The sequence below is a fragment of the Primulina tabacum genome, chromosome 6 (assembly GCF_025594145.1).
Source record: "Primulina tabacum isolate GXHZ01 chromosome 6, ASM2559414v2, whole genome shotgun sequence".
In the NCBI taxonomy this organism is placed as follows: domain Eukaryota; kingdom Viridiplantae; phylum Streptophyta; class Magnoliopsida; order Lamiales; family Gesneriaceae; genus Primulina; species Primulina tabacum.
Window position 1 is genome coordinate 40,627,949 of NC_134555.1, and position 13,432 is coordinate 40,641,380.

The following is a 13,432-nucleotide window of genomic DNA, read 5'->3' on the forward strand; positions in this document are numbered from 1 at the left end:
TGATTAAATGTTTCACCAAAATCAAAAGTTATTTCCAGAATTGGGTGATGCGGATGATTGTCATGATAGTTGTTGGTTATTACAATTGAGACCGAAAGAGTTGGTTGAATGTACTTAGATATATGCTCTAGAGTCTAGGCGATGAAATGGTTTCTACATGTGATATTTGTGTGAAAATTTATTATCACAAAAATACAATAGTATTGAGAGCGAAGTGGGTGTGTGTGGAGACGTTAAAGAAGTCATTTATATTTAAAAAAATTTCGAGTACGTTTAGTGACCTTGTTGGGTGCAATAATTGTCCCTGCTTGGTAGAGCGATCGGATCGTGGTGCTTGAGCTGCTGTGCGGTTTAAAAGATTTGAGTTGCACCATTACTACTAGCTATAGCTTTTGGTAAAGCGGCAAGCGCTCGGTCCTACAAACTTGCACCTCACGATCCATACTTGTGGAAGTACTTATTGTGGTCGACTTCGTTATACATGTTGATCACATCACATGTTTCCTTCCATTTAAAATCTCATTGAATTTTTTACTGTCATTTGATTTTAGAAAATACTCGAATAAGCTGTTGTGTATAAACTATTTACAGCAAATACTAGCTTTCTTTAGTATTCGTCCTTGCCCTGAATTTACTCAAATAAATACTCTTTGAATATCAACCAATATTTAGGGACTGCATAGATGTTAGGGTATATGTTGTGTTTGGGAGCTCAAAACTCAAGAATTTTTTTAAAAAAATAAAAAATAAAAAAATCTAAACTCGAGGATTTTATGATCAGGCTTATTGAGATTTTGCTATCAATAATTGGTGAATGCATTATTACATAAAGTTCAATTTAATTCTTAAAAATTTGTTTGCCGTCCTTATTTTGTTGAATATAACAAGTTTGAAGAGCTCTCTATTATAGGAACATCAATTTAATCTAGGAAAATTCAGTCACTCATCTAATTTATTTATGATGTCCTAAACATATTTTGTCAGCTATCAGGATTTAGACTCAAATTAGGAATGCACCTAAATAAAATTATCTTCACAGGAGTTGAGTCCCTTTGTAAATCACTTATTGTCACATTTGTACATTTTCACATTGTTGAGAATATATGATCTGAGGACGAAGTTGTAACTCTGAAATTTGTTACTTTTCGTGGGGTTAACCTTTTGATTTTCACTTTATTTTATCACTGCTCACGACTTTCGAAATGTCAATTACTTGATCACTAATCTTATTATAAATGCTTACTCGTATTATATCACGGTTAAGAATTTCATAATTGGCAACATGATCAATCCGTGAATGGGCCTTTGCCTCTCTCTAGGAGGTAATGTGTACTGGCTGTAATTTGTGGTATCTTACACAGAGCGTAAGTGGTTTTGGTAGTCTTCTAGTAGCAACGAAGCTTCATTACCTGTTTTTCTATATTATGGGAATGGAGAGTGCATGATGCGGGTTATGATGATTTTAGAATTTGCTAATGACACGTCAAGAATAATGGAGCCAAGTGTTGGGAATGAGAGCTATGCATGTCAGACTGCAATAATTTAATTTTAAGATTTTAAATTCTTGATCTTCTAAAAGAAATCAAACTCTTTTATATATAAACATGTCTTTTATTACTTATTTTACTCACTTTTAATATGCTTACATATTATGTAATATCAATTTCATCACCGTTCTAAATCCATTAGTGCATATCGGTTTTTTGTCATATATGAAAGAACTAGTCATAAAGTTCTTTTCGGAATGTATATCATCCTATTCATTATCCACAATTGAATATTAAGCAATTTAAAAGATATTGAATAAATAATAGCTACGGACTTGTGAGTTGTGATAGTGTTTGGTTGGTGAACCAAAAAAGGTTTTATTTTTGTTTTGATATGATCAACAACATGCAACCGACTGTAAAATTGTAGTACTTCTTGTGCCACATTAGCTAGAAAAATAAGTTTATGATGACTTACAATGGACTTCGATAGCAACTTGGGTTAACCGTTTCCGTAAAAGGAGTACGAATACGATGCAATTGGTATAGAAGTCTATTGTGCAGTCGCGTTTGTGCGGGCCTAGCCCGAGACCTAATATAATGGTATCAGAGACGGTTACCAGTTGAAGCATCGGGAAACAAGTGTTGTACAGGGCAAAACACTATGTGTATGAGAGCCAACTTTTGAATCCGTAAGTACCATCATTAGATTTTCGATGCTGGTGAATCGAATAGTCAGGCTGCGACGATGACGTCGCGTTCTAAGATATGATTGTAGTATCCCTTGTCCCACATGTGTTAGAAGAAAAGAAGTTTAAAAGGGTTAGAATGACTTACAATTGACTCCTATTGCAACTTGAGTTAATCATTTTCGTAAAACAAAGATGGATACGAATTAGTTGCTAGATGAGTCCATTATGCAGTTACGTTTGCGTAGGCTTGGGCCAGGGGTATGACAAAAACACTCTCTGCTTTCTAACAATGAGCATTTATTTTTCCATCATGGCTTTACTTTAATCTAACTTATTGCGGTCTGAAAATTTCATATCAGAAATCAGAAAAAGAATAACAAATATCACACTTCATGTATGATTGAGAAGTTATTGTCACTACGCTGGGAAAACATATTACTTTTAATTTGTTTGCGAAATATGCTAAGGTGTAATTTAAATATGCACAAGATTTATTTACTGTAATGTTCTCATTATTTTACTTCTGTCTGACTACTTATGTACTCCCTTCAGCTGGGGAAATCCCGCGCTCTCTGGTCAAAATTTTATAGCTCATTGAGACTGACCTGTGTCACCGAGGCTGAACATCGTTTCTTCTTCAAACAGGTACTTGCAGTATACAACGATATCACTGTATTTTTAACAGTCATGTTTACAAGTTACATTACTCTGGATAAAATCTGCTAACTTTCTTTCAATGTGGAATTTTTTTTATTCTTACCTTTTAGTAGAGAGAAAATTTTGTATTTAAAATTGTATCTGTATATTTTTACACTGCTACACCTTAACGTGGATGTGTTTTTATCAATCACCTAATGTAAGAGGGACGTTGCCATAGTTGTCTCTTGCGCTTTTTATGTGACTTGTTTTATCCTTACAAAACCCAAACATATATGTTCCATAAGTTTATAAGAAGTTCTCATGCTTGTTGTTATCACATTAAAAGAATTACAAGGGATTTTAGAATTTCTATATTAACAAGTTACTAGATTCTATGTATCTATTGCCAAAATGAGGAGTTAGACTATTGTATGAGTGTTTTATTTCCCTTGAAAAAGTATCTTCCAGACCTTGTTCACATTGCGTTTTCTTTTCTTGTTGAACCATTTGCTCATAAAATTAAAAGTCCCTTCACACTGCTATAAGTTTCTAGTTAGTCTTGGGTCCTTGAATATTTCCAATACAGTTTATCTGTTAAAAGTTCATTGACATGTCACCTTATCCAATCAGTTTTGGAGGAATATGGATGGGAATGGTGGCAAAAGTTTGCTCTTAACCAAAATGTCTCCTGGTCTCGACAATTGGCGACTAGAAGCACGGTGTAGCTCTACCCATAGTAAATCAATGCAGCCATACAGGTCAGTTTCATTTTCTGGTATGGTAAATTGTGTTGACATTTATTTTTATATGAGCATGTGCAAAGGTATCAAGAAATAAAATGCGCTATTAAATCAAGTTCAAGATTCTTTATTTCTGAAATATGTATGTGAGTTATCCATTAGTTAAATAAGATACTAATGTTATAGAGGGAATGTTAAGCAATTCAAGTAGTTGCTTGCTAGATAAATAGTAGACATTACTCTGTGTCTCACCCGCCAAATCAACTGATATGAGCTTCTCCATGAACTATTAAGAAAGAAAACCCAGCTGTAACTCGAATATATTCAATTGATGAGACGGTCTCACGAATCTTTATCTGTAAGACGGGTCAACCCTATCGATATTTACAATAAAAAGTAATACTCTTAGCATAAAAAGTAATACTTTTTCATGGATGACCCAAATGAGATATCTGTCTCACAAAATACGACCTGTTGTGAGACCGTCTCACACAAGTTTTTGTCAAATTTGAAATCTAACAAATAAACTAATTAAAATGCAATGAAATTAAATTGATTAAATAAAACTCATAGAAAACTAACCTTAGTTTTGGTTGACACCACCATTGGAATTTTATAATTTGATCATCATCGATACAATAATATCAATCTAGATTCGAATATTTATCATTGGAAATTTAATTTCTATCTTGTCTTATTATTAGTTATGTTCTAATTAACCGGTGTCGATTAAACAATCTCAATGCAAGTAATGAAGATTTAATTTAATGACAACGTTAAAAACTAGCAAGAATGATGAATTAAAACAAGACAAACACAAGCGGTTGCATTTAATCTAATAAACTGTTTGAGAATTAATAAATCGAAAAACAGAAAATTCTTAAATCTTATTTGTTTCGCAAATTACAGGATCAAACAATTACGGATTTGATAAATAATTTAGCAGCAGATTAAACGAATCAAAACTAGTTTGGCCAGCTAGCAATAAAACGAATAATCAGTAATTTGAAAAAAAAAAAAAAACAATTGATATTCAAATAATATCAGTCAAAATTATGCGCAAACCTCAATCTCACGAGTTCAAAATTCCAGATTTTGTCTTCCTCGATTAAAAAATCTCTGGATCCATCCAGTAATATGAGATATAAGAGGCTTGTTCCCTTGAGAATATTTTGGACTAGGCCCAATATATTTGGGCCCGTAACATAATTTTTTGGCCCATATCAATTGCAAACTCATGAGTCCATTTTCAACCTACTTTGAACAGGAGTGTTATTGACCCTCGGACCGTACCAGAGGGAAACTTTGGAAAGATGACAACTTTATTTGTTGGAGCGAAAAGAGTGGCAGGGACAGCAAAAGGAGACATGAGAAGGGAAACATGGTGGTCGCTGAGTTTGATGGAAGCTCGAGTAATAAGATGAAGGCGGTCAATGGTTTCAAATTCGTCCTCATTGAACATGTTAGGGGCGTTTTGAAACCATATTGGAAGGAAGGAAATTTGAGTAGAGATGCATACAAGATCATCCTGAAGAAATCTGCGGACAAGATTCTTGAAAGTATCGAGGCTTCAAAATTTCCTAAGAATAAAAGTGATCACCAGAGATACCTCTCAGCTTCAAAATCAAAGATCTTTGAGCTCGTACAGGTTCGTGTTAATTATGTTTTGCACTACCATAGTTGTTAGTTGGAAAGACTGATGATATTTGTTTGCATTTATGGTAAATGGCAATATGTATGAGGTCCAACGCTCTTCTTTTCTATTTCCCTTTTTTACCCATGGGTCAGTTTTGCAGATTTTGATTTGTTTATGTGAAGAACGATTATGGGTTACTTTGTTCCAACACCTGCAGTCTTTTTAAAAAAAACATATCTTGTTTTTACTTTGATAGAAGTCAACGACAGTGGACATTCTTCTACTAAGAGGATCTTTGGCTAATTTAATTTTTACATCTAATAAGGTCTTGGAGATTTAAGAGGATTAAACTGTTTATAAGATGCTACGTTGTATTTGAAAAATGAGATCTCAACTTGTACATTATACTTGAAAAATGAGCTCTCAACTTGTTTTCAGCAATTGGTTTAAGAACTTGTAAGATTGTTTTGAAGTTCCATTTTTATATATGCTATGGAATAAGTGGGTGTTTACATTTTTAGAAACTAACCAATCTTTTAGTTTCCTAACGCCCTTTTTTTGAAAACCTCGTAAGTTTGAGTAACTACTAAAAATACTTGTTATGTAGTCTCATTGTTTTATCCTCAGAATCTGAATAAATGCACATGCGGAGCCATATCTCCCTACAATCACCAAATACCACTGGGACAAAACCATTGCTATAACCTTTTAGTATGGGATCAATTGAAAAGTTAGTAATTAAGAATTCACGTGGAATATATTAGATGATAAACTAATGTGATTGCATTTATCTCAATGGGGTGTTTATACTAGAAAATCAACCAATTAATGTAAGGATTATTACAATAATCTATAATCTAACTAAACAAATATTTCCTGAACAAAACAAAAACAATCTCCCATACAAAAGAAATTTCTTAATAATTCTCTACAGAATTTCCACTCAAGATAGCATAGAGAATAAGTTTTATCCATTGTCAACTTGGAAACAATAGTTTGGAACAATGGATTCTAATATTATTGAGTCCTTTGATAAGAACATTTTTTGTTGGAACACAATGAGTGCCAATCAAGCCATGGTCAAGCCTTTCTTTATGAAGCGTCTATTTGCCTCATAGACATCTTTTGCCATAGATCTTGATTCTGATTCTCACTTGATCTAGCAGCCACATTTTGTTTCTTGTTTCTCCATTTGATAAGATTTCCTCCACTATAGGTACAATGTCCTATTGTGGACCTTTTGATCAACTACTTAGTTGCATGATCCGCTCTGTGAGCTTCCTGTTGGAAAATATCCATTTTTCTTCAACAAGATACTTCTCCCTAGAGTTCCCTTTAGGTTGTGAGTATTCTGTGAACGGCTAGGTGAATGCAACAAGTAAATCAATGTCAGGAATAGAGCTATCTGTCAAAAGAAAACTAGAAGGAAAATCGGATGTTGTTACCTCATCACCTGTGATGGATTCTAATGGTTGAGACTTTCTGTGGACATGCGGATGATTTTTTCTTCTAGAGTATACCTGAGCGTACAGATTGTTACCGACTAGCAGGAAAGTAGGCTCATTGGCAAGTTTATATTTAATTGCTAAAAGAAATTTAAAAAATTGGTTCATAGTTGGAACCTTATGCAAGTTAGTGGAGACTTGGTAATAGATAGGCCAAGTAGGAAGAAATCTATATCCTTTATCTTCCAAAAAGATACTCTGGCTCGGATGATAATTTGGAAAAAAATCGGAATCATATTCATCGAATGTGACATCAACAAAGACAAAAATCTTTTACGCGGGTGGACGATAGCATTTGAGTCCATCTTGTCTAGAAGAGAATCTCTCAAGAATTACATTTGACAACCCTTGGACCTAATTTCCCTCCCCAGGTCGTGACTATATTGATATGAACAAATGACCCGCAACCAAATATTCCAATAGGAAGAAGGTCATGCGGCAGTTGGGGTAGAATTTAAACAGGAACCTAGGCTCTTGATGCCATGTCGAAAATTTTAGATGATGGTCTAATTTGATTTTATTAATCTGAAAGGGGGTTTATATACAAGAGAATCAACTAAGTAGTAATAAATGACTACAATAATTCCTACTGTGATCCTGCTAAACAAATTAATCTTAGCTAAATAAACCTTCTATTTACTATGAAATATCTTTCAAGAGAATTCCCTTCAACACATTTTGTTGCAAAGCTAGATGACATTCTGAAATTAGATACAGTCATTCTGCTTTTGACATGGCTGCCTTCAAGGAAAAAATCATAATTGCTTCTGTATTGGAGTTTTATCATTTGAATATTTTATGTGTTGTAATTGGATTGGGATGTAAGAAAATTCCAATTAGACAAGGCGTGGACGTGCTTATGCTTGAAGACAATTGAGTGTTTTTTCTTAAAGCAATTGCATAAAATGCTTTGATGCAGATTTTATGGGGTGAATATTCTGTGTGACAAAACCTTTTAATCCAAAAGCTATTTTCTGCAGCACTAATAACAGTAATTCCTAAATCACAAAATTCTATGCTATAGATTTATATAACTTTTATCAATATTTATGGATTTTTATTCAGTTTAGCAATAAATAAATTCACGCAAATATTTTCATTTTTTGCAGGCTTATGTGAAGAAGTACCAGAAGGCTAGCATTTCAAAACCTTCTTCTACTTAAACTCTGGTTTATCTGTCATTCATATGTGAAAATCATGAAGTATTTTACAATGTTCATTAATCCTGAATAGTCTAGCTAGAACCCACAGGTGAGCTTCTTCTATGCATATATGTTGGTGTCGTAATCATAATTATTGTCTAATGACTAGAGTTTAGCTAGTTTGTTGTAGGCAAACTAAAATTTGTTATGCATTTTTCCTAAACATAAATTTGTTTACCCGTATATCGGGATAACATTGGGAATAATTAGCCTGAAGATACATATATTGTTTGATTTCCTGTCTAAGTTATAGTTGGTGAGCTGCTAATATGACTTCTTTATATCGCTGATGAAAGACTGGTCCTGCCTCTTGAAACGTGATCTTAAATTTTCTTTTTTACCTTTCTAGCAGATTTTCTTCTTGAATGGTTTCTTGATGTCAATGTTTGATCTGAGTGTAGCCTGTTTATACTCCTCATTACACGTGTAATTGTTTTGTGGATGTATAATTAAAATTTTTGCACGTCTTCCAAACTGCTCAGTTTCTGCTTTTCTTGTGATTGGATTCAATTTGCCGGTATTTTAGGATATATTGGAGAGAAGAGAAAGAAATCAGTAGTTAATGGATATACTTGAATTGGAATCTAGGGAATGGAATGTTGACAAATAATGCATTGTTTTCACTCTAGCTGATCTAACTATTTCCTAACCCAGTGAATCGGACACAACCACAGGAAATCATAAATTACCATTAGAGAACATTGATCTTCGAACTTTGAATATTTTTATCAAATGACATATTTTCCATGACCAGTGATTTCCGAATAATGACTACCGCTACCCCCTAGACATACCTCATTTCTGACAGAACATCGAATTGAATTGTACCCTATCTGTTAAAAGATGTATTGATGGCCCCGTCATTTATAATTCATCCAGGCATTTCATTGATATTTATTTTGTTTGTTTTAATTATGTGGCGAGGCAAGATGAAAAGGGATTGAGAAGGGTGGTAATCAAACATCGTAGTTTCCAGCTTTTGTCAGATTTTGTTGAAGATTTCTTCCGCTCATTCGATTTCTTTAAGGCCTGCTTTCACCATACATAGACCATTCATTTTTCAAGGTTTGTGAGATCGACAGCCATGGTTTTGTAATCTTCTCCTTTGTCCTCACTCAGTATATTTCGGATTATATTAGTGTAGCATATGTATCGGGTAATTTGACTAGTGATAGTTCTAGGCGTGACACTGATGATATATTATAATATTTTTCCAGCATATAAAATGCTTCATTTGAGTCCTCCCTATGCCTGAATTCATCCACCCAATAGTTCTAGGCACGACACTAATGAGGGATTAATTGATTTAATGGCAAGTTTTCTTCGATACACGGAACACGTCACGATAGCCTTGTGAGAATATCCAGATAACCATCTTGTGAATATTCGGAAAAAGTTGGCTCGAATTTTTTTGTTCCTCTCACTTCTTGTGTTCGAGACACCAAGATCTTTAGGATGATCTTGTTTTATTTGTACAATCTTCGTTGTGCCATAGGCCCGATAAGGAATCCAAATCTTAGTGGTGACGTGAGGGACCCGCTCAATCTTGGAAAATACTGCATATCTTTTTGTAGAGCTGACGTCGAGTCATATGTAACTAACTTCTTGATAAACAGGCAAATGGCATTTATCACCCCTATGAAAGTCCAAAAAAGCACATAACCCCTTGTATGAAATTCATGATCTTCTAAAATCCTGTATTTTAAAAAATAGGCATAAAAACCGTGCAAATAGGATAAATGTGCCTTATTTTGAAAAATACATGGTTGTGATAGACCTTTAATTTAACATAGGGATTTTTATTCTTTATTATTATTATTATTATATCACAGGGGTGATAATTGTAATTTGCCGCTTGAGTAATCGATGTCCATGGCTGTCACTCTCAATGATTTTTTCACTGATCACTATTCTGGCACATGTACCTTAAACTTTCAAGCTAGATTATCGGCACAAACTGGATGGTAATCTTATCTCATATTGCTGCTCCTGATGTTGGGATCCGACAATAGCACTACTTTTACGATGTTAGTACAAGAGTAGGGTTAAACCCAAAACACTACTCTGTTGAAACCTAGAGCTCCCCAATTTATAAACCACTATAATTTCTTATCGAGTTGTTAAAGGATCTCGACAACCTACGATTTTTTTTTGTCTCAATTGTTAGAGCAATGCGATGTTCTGCGTAAAAGTCATAACATTCTTTTTACCAAACTTGTATGGATAACGTATTCAAATAATAACACATTCCCTTCGCAAACTTTAGTCCTACCTATGCCTAAATTCATCCACCCCGTAGTCTTGATTGTTACCATTTTACATACCGTTTACTCGGTGTGTTAAACTTGCTCCTTAGGATCGAGGCTGATCAGCCCCAAAAAACCCATCCTCCAGCGACAGCAATGCCCCGGATTGATAATCCCAGCGAGTTTTATTTTGTACAATTTTAGGTCTTTTAAGTTGATTATTATTTTTTTTCTTTTATATATTTCATATTTTTGTTAAATATTTAGAACTACATCTCTAAACATTCCATTGACTAGTCGGATCTTATTGCTAAAATTGATTTTAGGGCAGTTAGTCATCGCTAAAAAATCTTAATTGTTTACTTACATTCTTATTTTGGGATTTATTCATAGTTCACAACAAATAATTAGTTTACTAGTCAAGTTTATTGTTTACGTCTGACATTTGCATTTGACTCAAATTATATGATGAATGTTATTTATTTCCCTAGGTTGCCTCAATTTTGAAAAGTGCGTGTCTCGCCTTGCGTCTCAGGTTTCAAGACCCTCGGTGACTTGTTACACCTTCAACCCCATGTTTCATGCTATTGTCTAATCTAGATTCCAGACAAATGGTCAGCTGTGTCTAATCTAGATTCTGACATCGCTATCTCATCTGTTTGAGTCCCTTGCTTGTCTTCCTTTGGGCATCAGACTTTTTTTTTCTAGTTCTCCTGTTTTTCTTTTCTGATATTTTTTATTAGGCTGTTCTCATGCAGGAAACCAGAACTTCTCATGTTGCAAGATTTCATCAGTAAAGCTTTCTCTTGGGTCGCTGTTGTATCATAAAATTTTCGGTTTATATGTTGAAGGTAAATTGTGCTTCAAATGGAAATGCTGTTGCATTTCAGAAGAGGCATTATTTAAGTTATATAATTCAGCATGACTTGGATTTCGTCACATTATTTTCTAATTAAATGGAATTTACTTAGTTTAGGTTTTTATAATGTTATGGATACTATTGTTATAATTGTTCCAAAAATGCTGCGAAAAATTGCTTGTATGGTTTCCGAAATTGTCACATTGAGAATTCTGACACAAGATACAAATAGGTGCTCTCTTTCCATCTAAATCCCGTTTCCATAAAATTTTACCTTTAAAATTTGGTCATGTATCATTTGTTTCTCGATAAGAAATGGTGATTTTTGCTTCCACGTTTATGGAGATGTTATAGATTGAGTTAATGATTTAAGAATACTTCACGAGTTGAAAGTTAAATTTAGTAGTTTATGCTGCTAGTGAATCAAGCACACATTTTACTGTGTATGGGATAGATTTCATGACATTTAGCTTAGTTTGGGTTGTACATCTTTGAGGATTTCTGTTTAAGTTTGAGAAGCCTGAATAATCCAACTATGAATATTGTCTATTGTGAATGACACTAAGAAATGACAGTTGGTCAAAAAGGACAAGAAGTCACACTCGAACCAAGCCAAACATTAATAATTTTGCTCATTTTGAATAGTGAGCTAGAGTGGCGCTAACGCCCAAATGCAGAGACTTTGTTTTTCAGTATTTTTAATATCTTATGTGCTCTTAGTAAATTGGAAATATGCATCTGTATAATTTCATTGTTAAATGTAATAACTTTTCAATCATTTTCTCTGGCATACTTGTACCCAACCCTTAGTACTTGAATTTCTAATATTTAGTCTTCCAATAGAAGGTGTTTAATCTCAAAATCATCAACTGACTTGGAAGATAAAAAATTTAAGCTTTGATTTTGGTTAAAGGCAAGCTTGCTACCATTTTTTGTCGAGTACATGTTCTGCTTTTCTCTTTTTTCTTTCTTTTTCTTTATCTGGTGATATCCCAGATTTAAATAATTAATAACGAGTGATACATCATTAATACTAATAATTGTTGCAATAGAATATGATTTGAGATCTTAGCATAATGAATATAAATGGATACCTATGTTTATTCTCAAATGTGAAAAAGAGGGGAGGCTAGACAACTCATGAGTCTGTGATGTAAGGGCATTGTTAAGGTAAAACTTTCTAGAAGTCCTTGGTTATTTTGGCTTTTCGATCTTATTTACTAGTTTTTTGATTTGGCATGAAGAAAAGAAAATTCGGTGATGGGGGTTGGAATAGTTATAGAGCAGAGAACTTCTAAACTTGAAATGAAGTTTTGGAAACCAACGTGAAAAAAATGGTTTTTTTGTCTGGAGCGGTGAGGCTGTGTATGGAGTTCCCTCTGTGTGTGGAAACTAAATTTTTTGGTGTCAACTTTGTGTAATATGCAGACTGTTTAGTGGAGGTCTATACTGATCGGATTTGGAACTACATGCTGTTCACTTATCAATGTTTTACCCTTTTATTTGACTCACAGATTATTTTTGGATCTCGTGGGTTTCTTTTTAGAGATTTTGTTGGTGAATTTAGAACATGTTCCAAAGATTCCATCGTTGTTGCAGTGGGAAAACAAAGTTGAATTCTTGTTGTGGATAAATATTTATAATGATGGCATATTGTGCCATGGGGCGAGCGGGAGTATGACTCCAGGCATTTTATTGTTGAGATGGCTGAAAATTCAATTACTAGTCCTCTTAGAAATTGCTTGCACCCCGACACTCTGAGTTATGTAAATGTGCTGATGTATTAGTTCTTAAAGATATGCTTGTTCCAGTAATGGTACAACGAAAATAACTTATTGATTATGGTCCCTCATCCAAAGTCTGACTTTTTCAGACATTTAGTCAATCTTTTGAGTGAATTGAGTTTAATTACTGCTCTTTTGTTAATGTAATAATGCATTGGTTTTGATTTTAAGCTATCTTTTCTTTCGAGTTTTCAATAGCAGGGTCGTGTCTCATCCAATATGGACCTCTTTGAACTTCAGATATAGCCCAAGCAGCGAATCTGGTATGTTTTTGTGGAACCTAATGAAAGGGTATGTATGTATTTATTTGTCTACAAATCAAACACTTCAATTTATCAGATTTCTTATTTATTTTTTCGTTTTGCTCGACTTTCTCATTCTTGGTAATGCAGGCCTGAAGCCTCAGACATGCAAATAAGCCATTGTCCGGATGATAAGCGATCAATCTCATTGCTATCGACATGAAGATAAAGATACTATTTATTTAACTATTGTACAGTGTTAGTTCTTGATTCTAACTTATGCTGTTGCTATATCTGAGTTTGGTTTCTGCAGTGGCTCTGGGATTAAAATGTATTGTTGGAAGATTTATACATCAAGATTCAAGAAACGAAGGTAGGCAGGCCGTAGGTGTGCAGCGGA

The 13,432-nt window shown here is 34.0% G+C and overlaps 1 protein-coding gene across 1 annotated transcript in view; it reads left to right on the forward strand.

The window, feature by feature from the left end:
- LOC142549549 (uncharacterized) overlaps positions 1-13,432 on the forward strand; it is a 46,087-nt gene extending 32,655 nt beyond the window's left edge. Inside the window, exons 6-9 of the mRNA XM_075658539.1 lie at positions 7,809-7,832; positions 10,639-10,704; positions 10,890-13,053; positions 13,183-13,432. Of these exons, the coding sequence (XP_075514654.1) occupies positions 7,809-7,832; positions 10,639-10,701 (87 nt within the window). The 3' untranslated portion in view covers positions 10,702-10,704; positions 10,890-13,053; positions 13,183-13,432. The remainder of the gene's footprint in view (positions 1-7,808; positions 7,833-10,638; positions 10,705-10,889; positions 13,054-13,182) is intronic.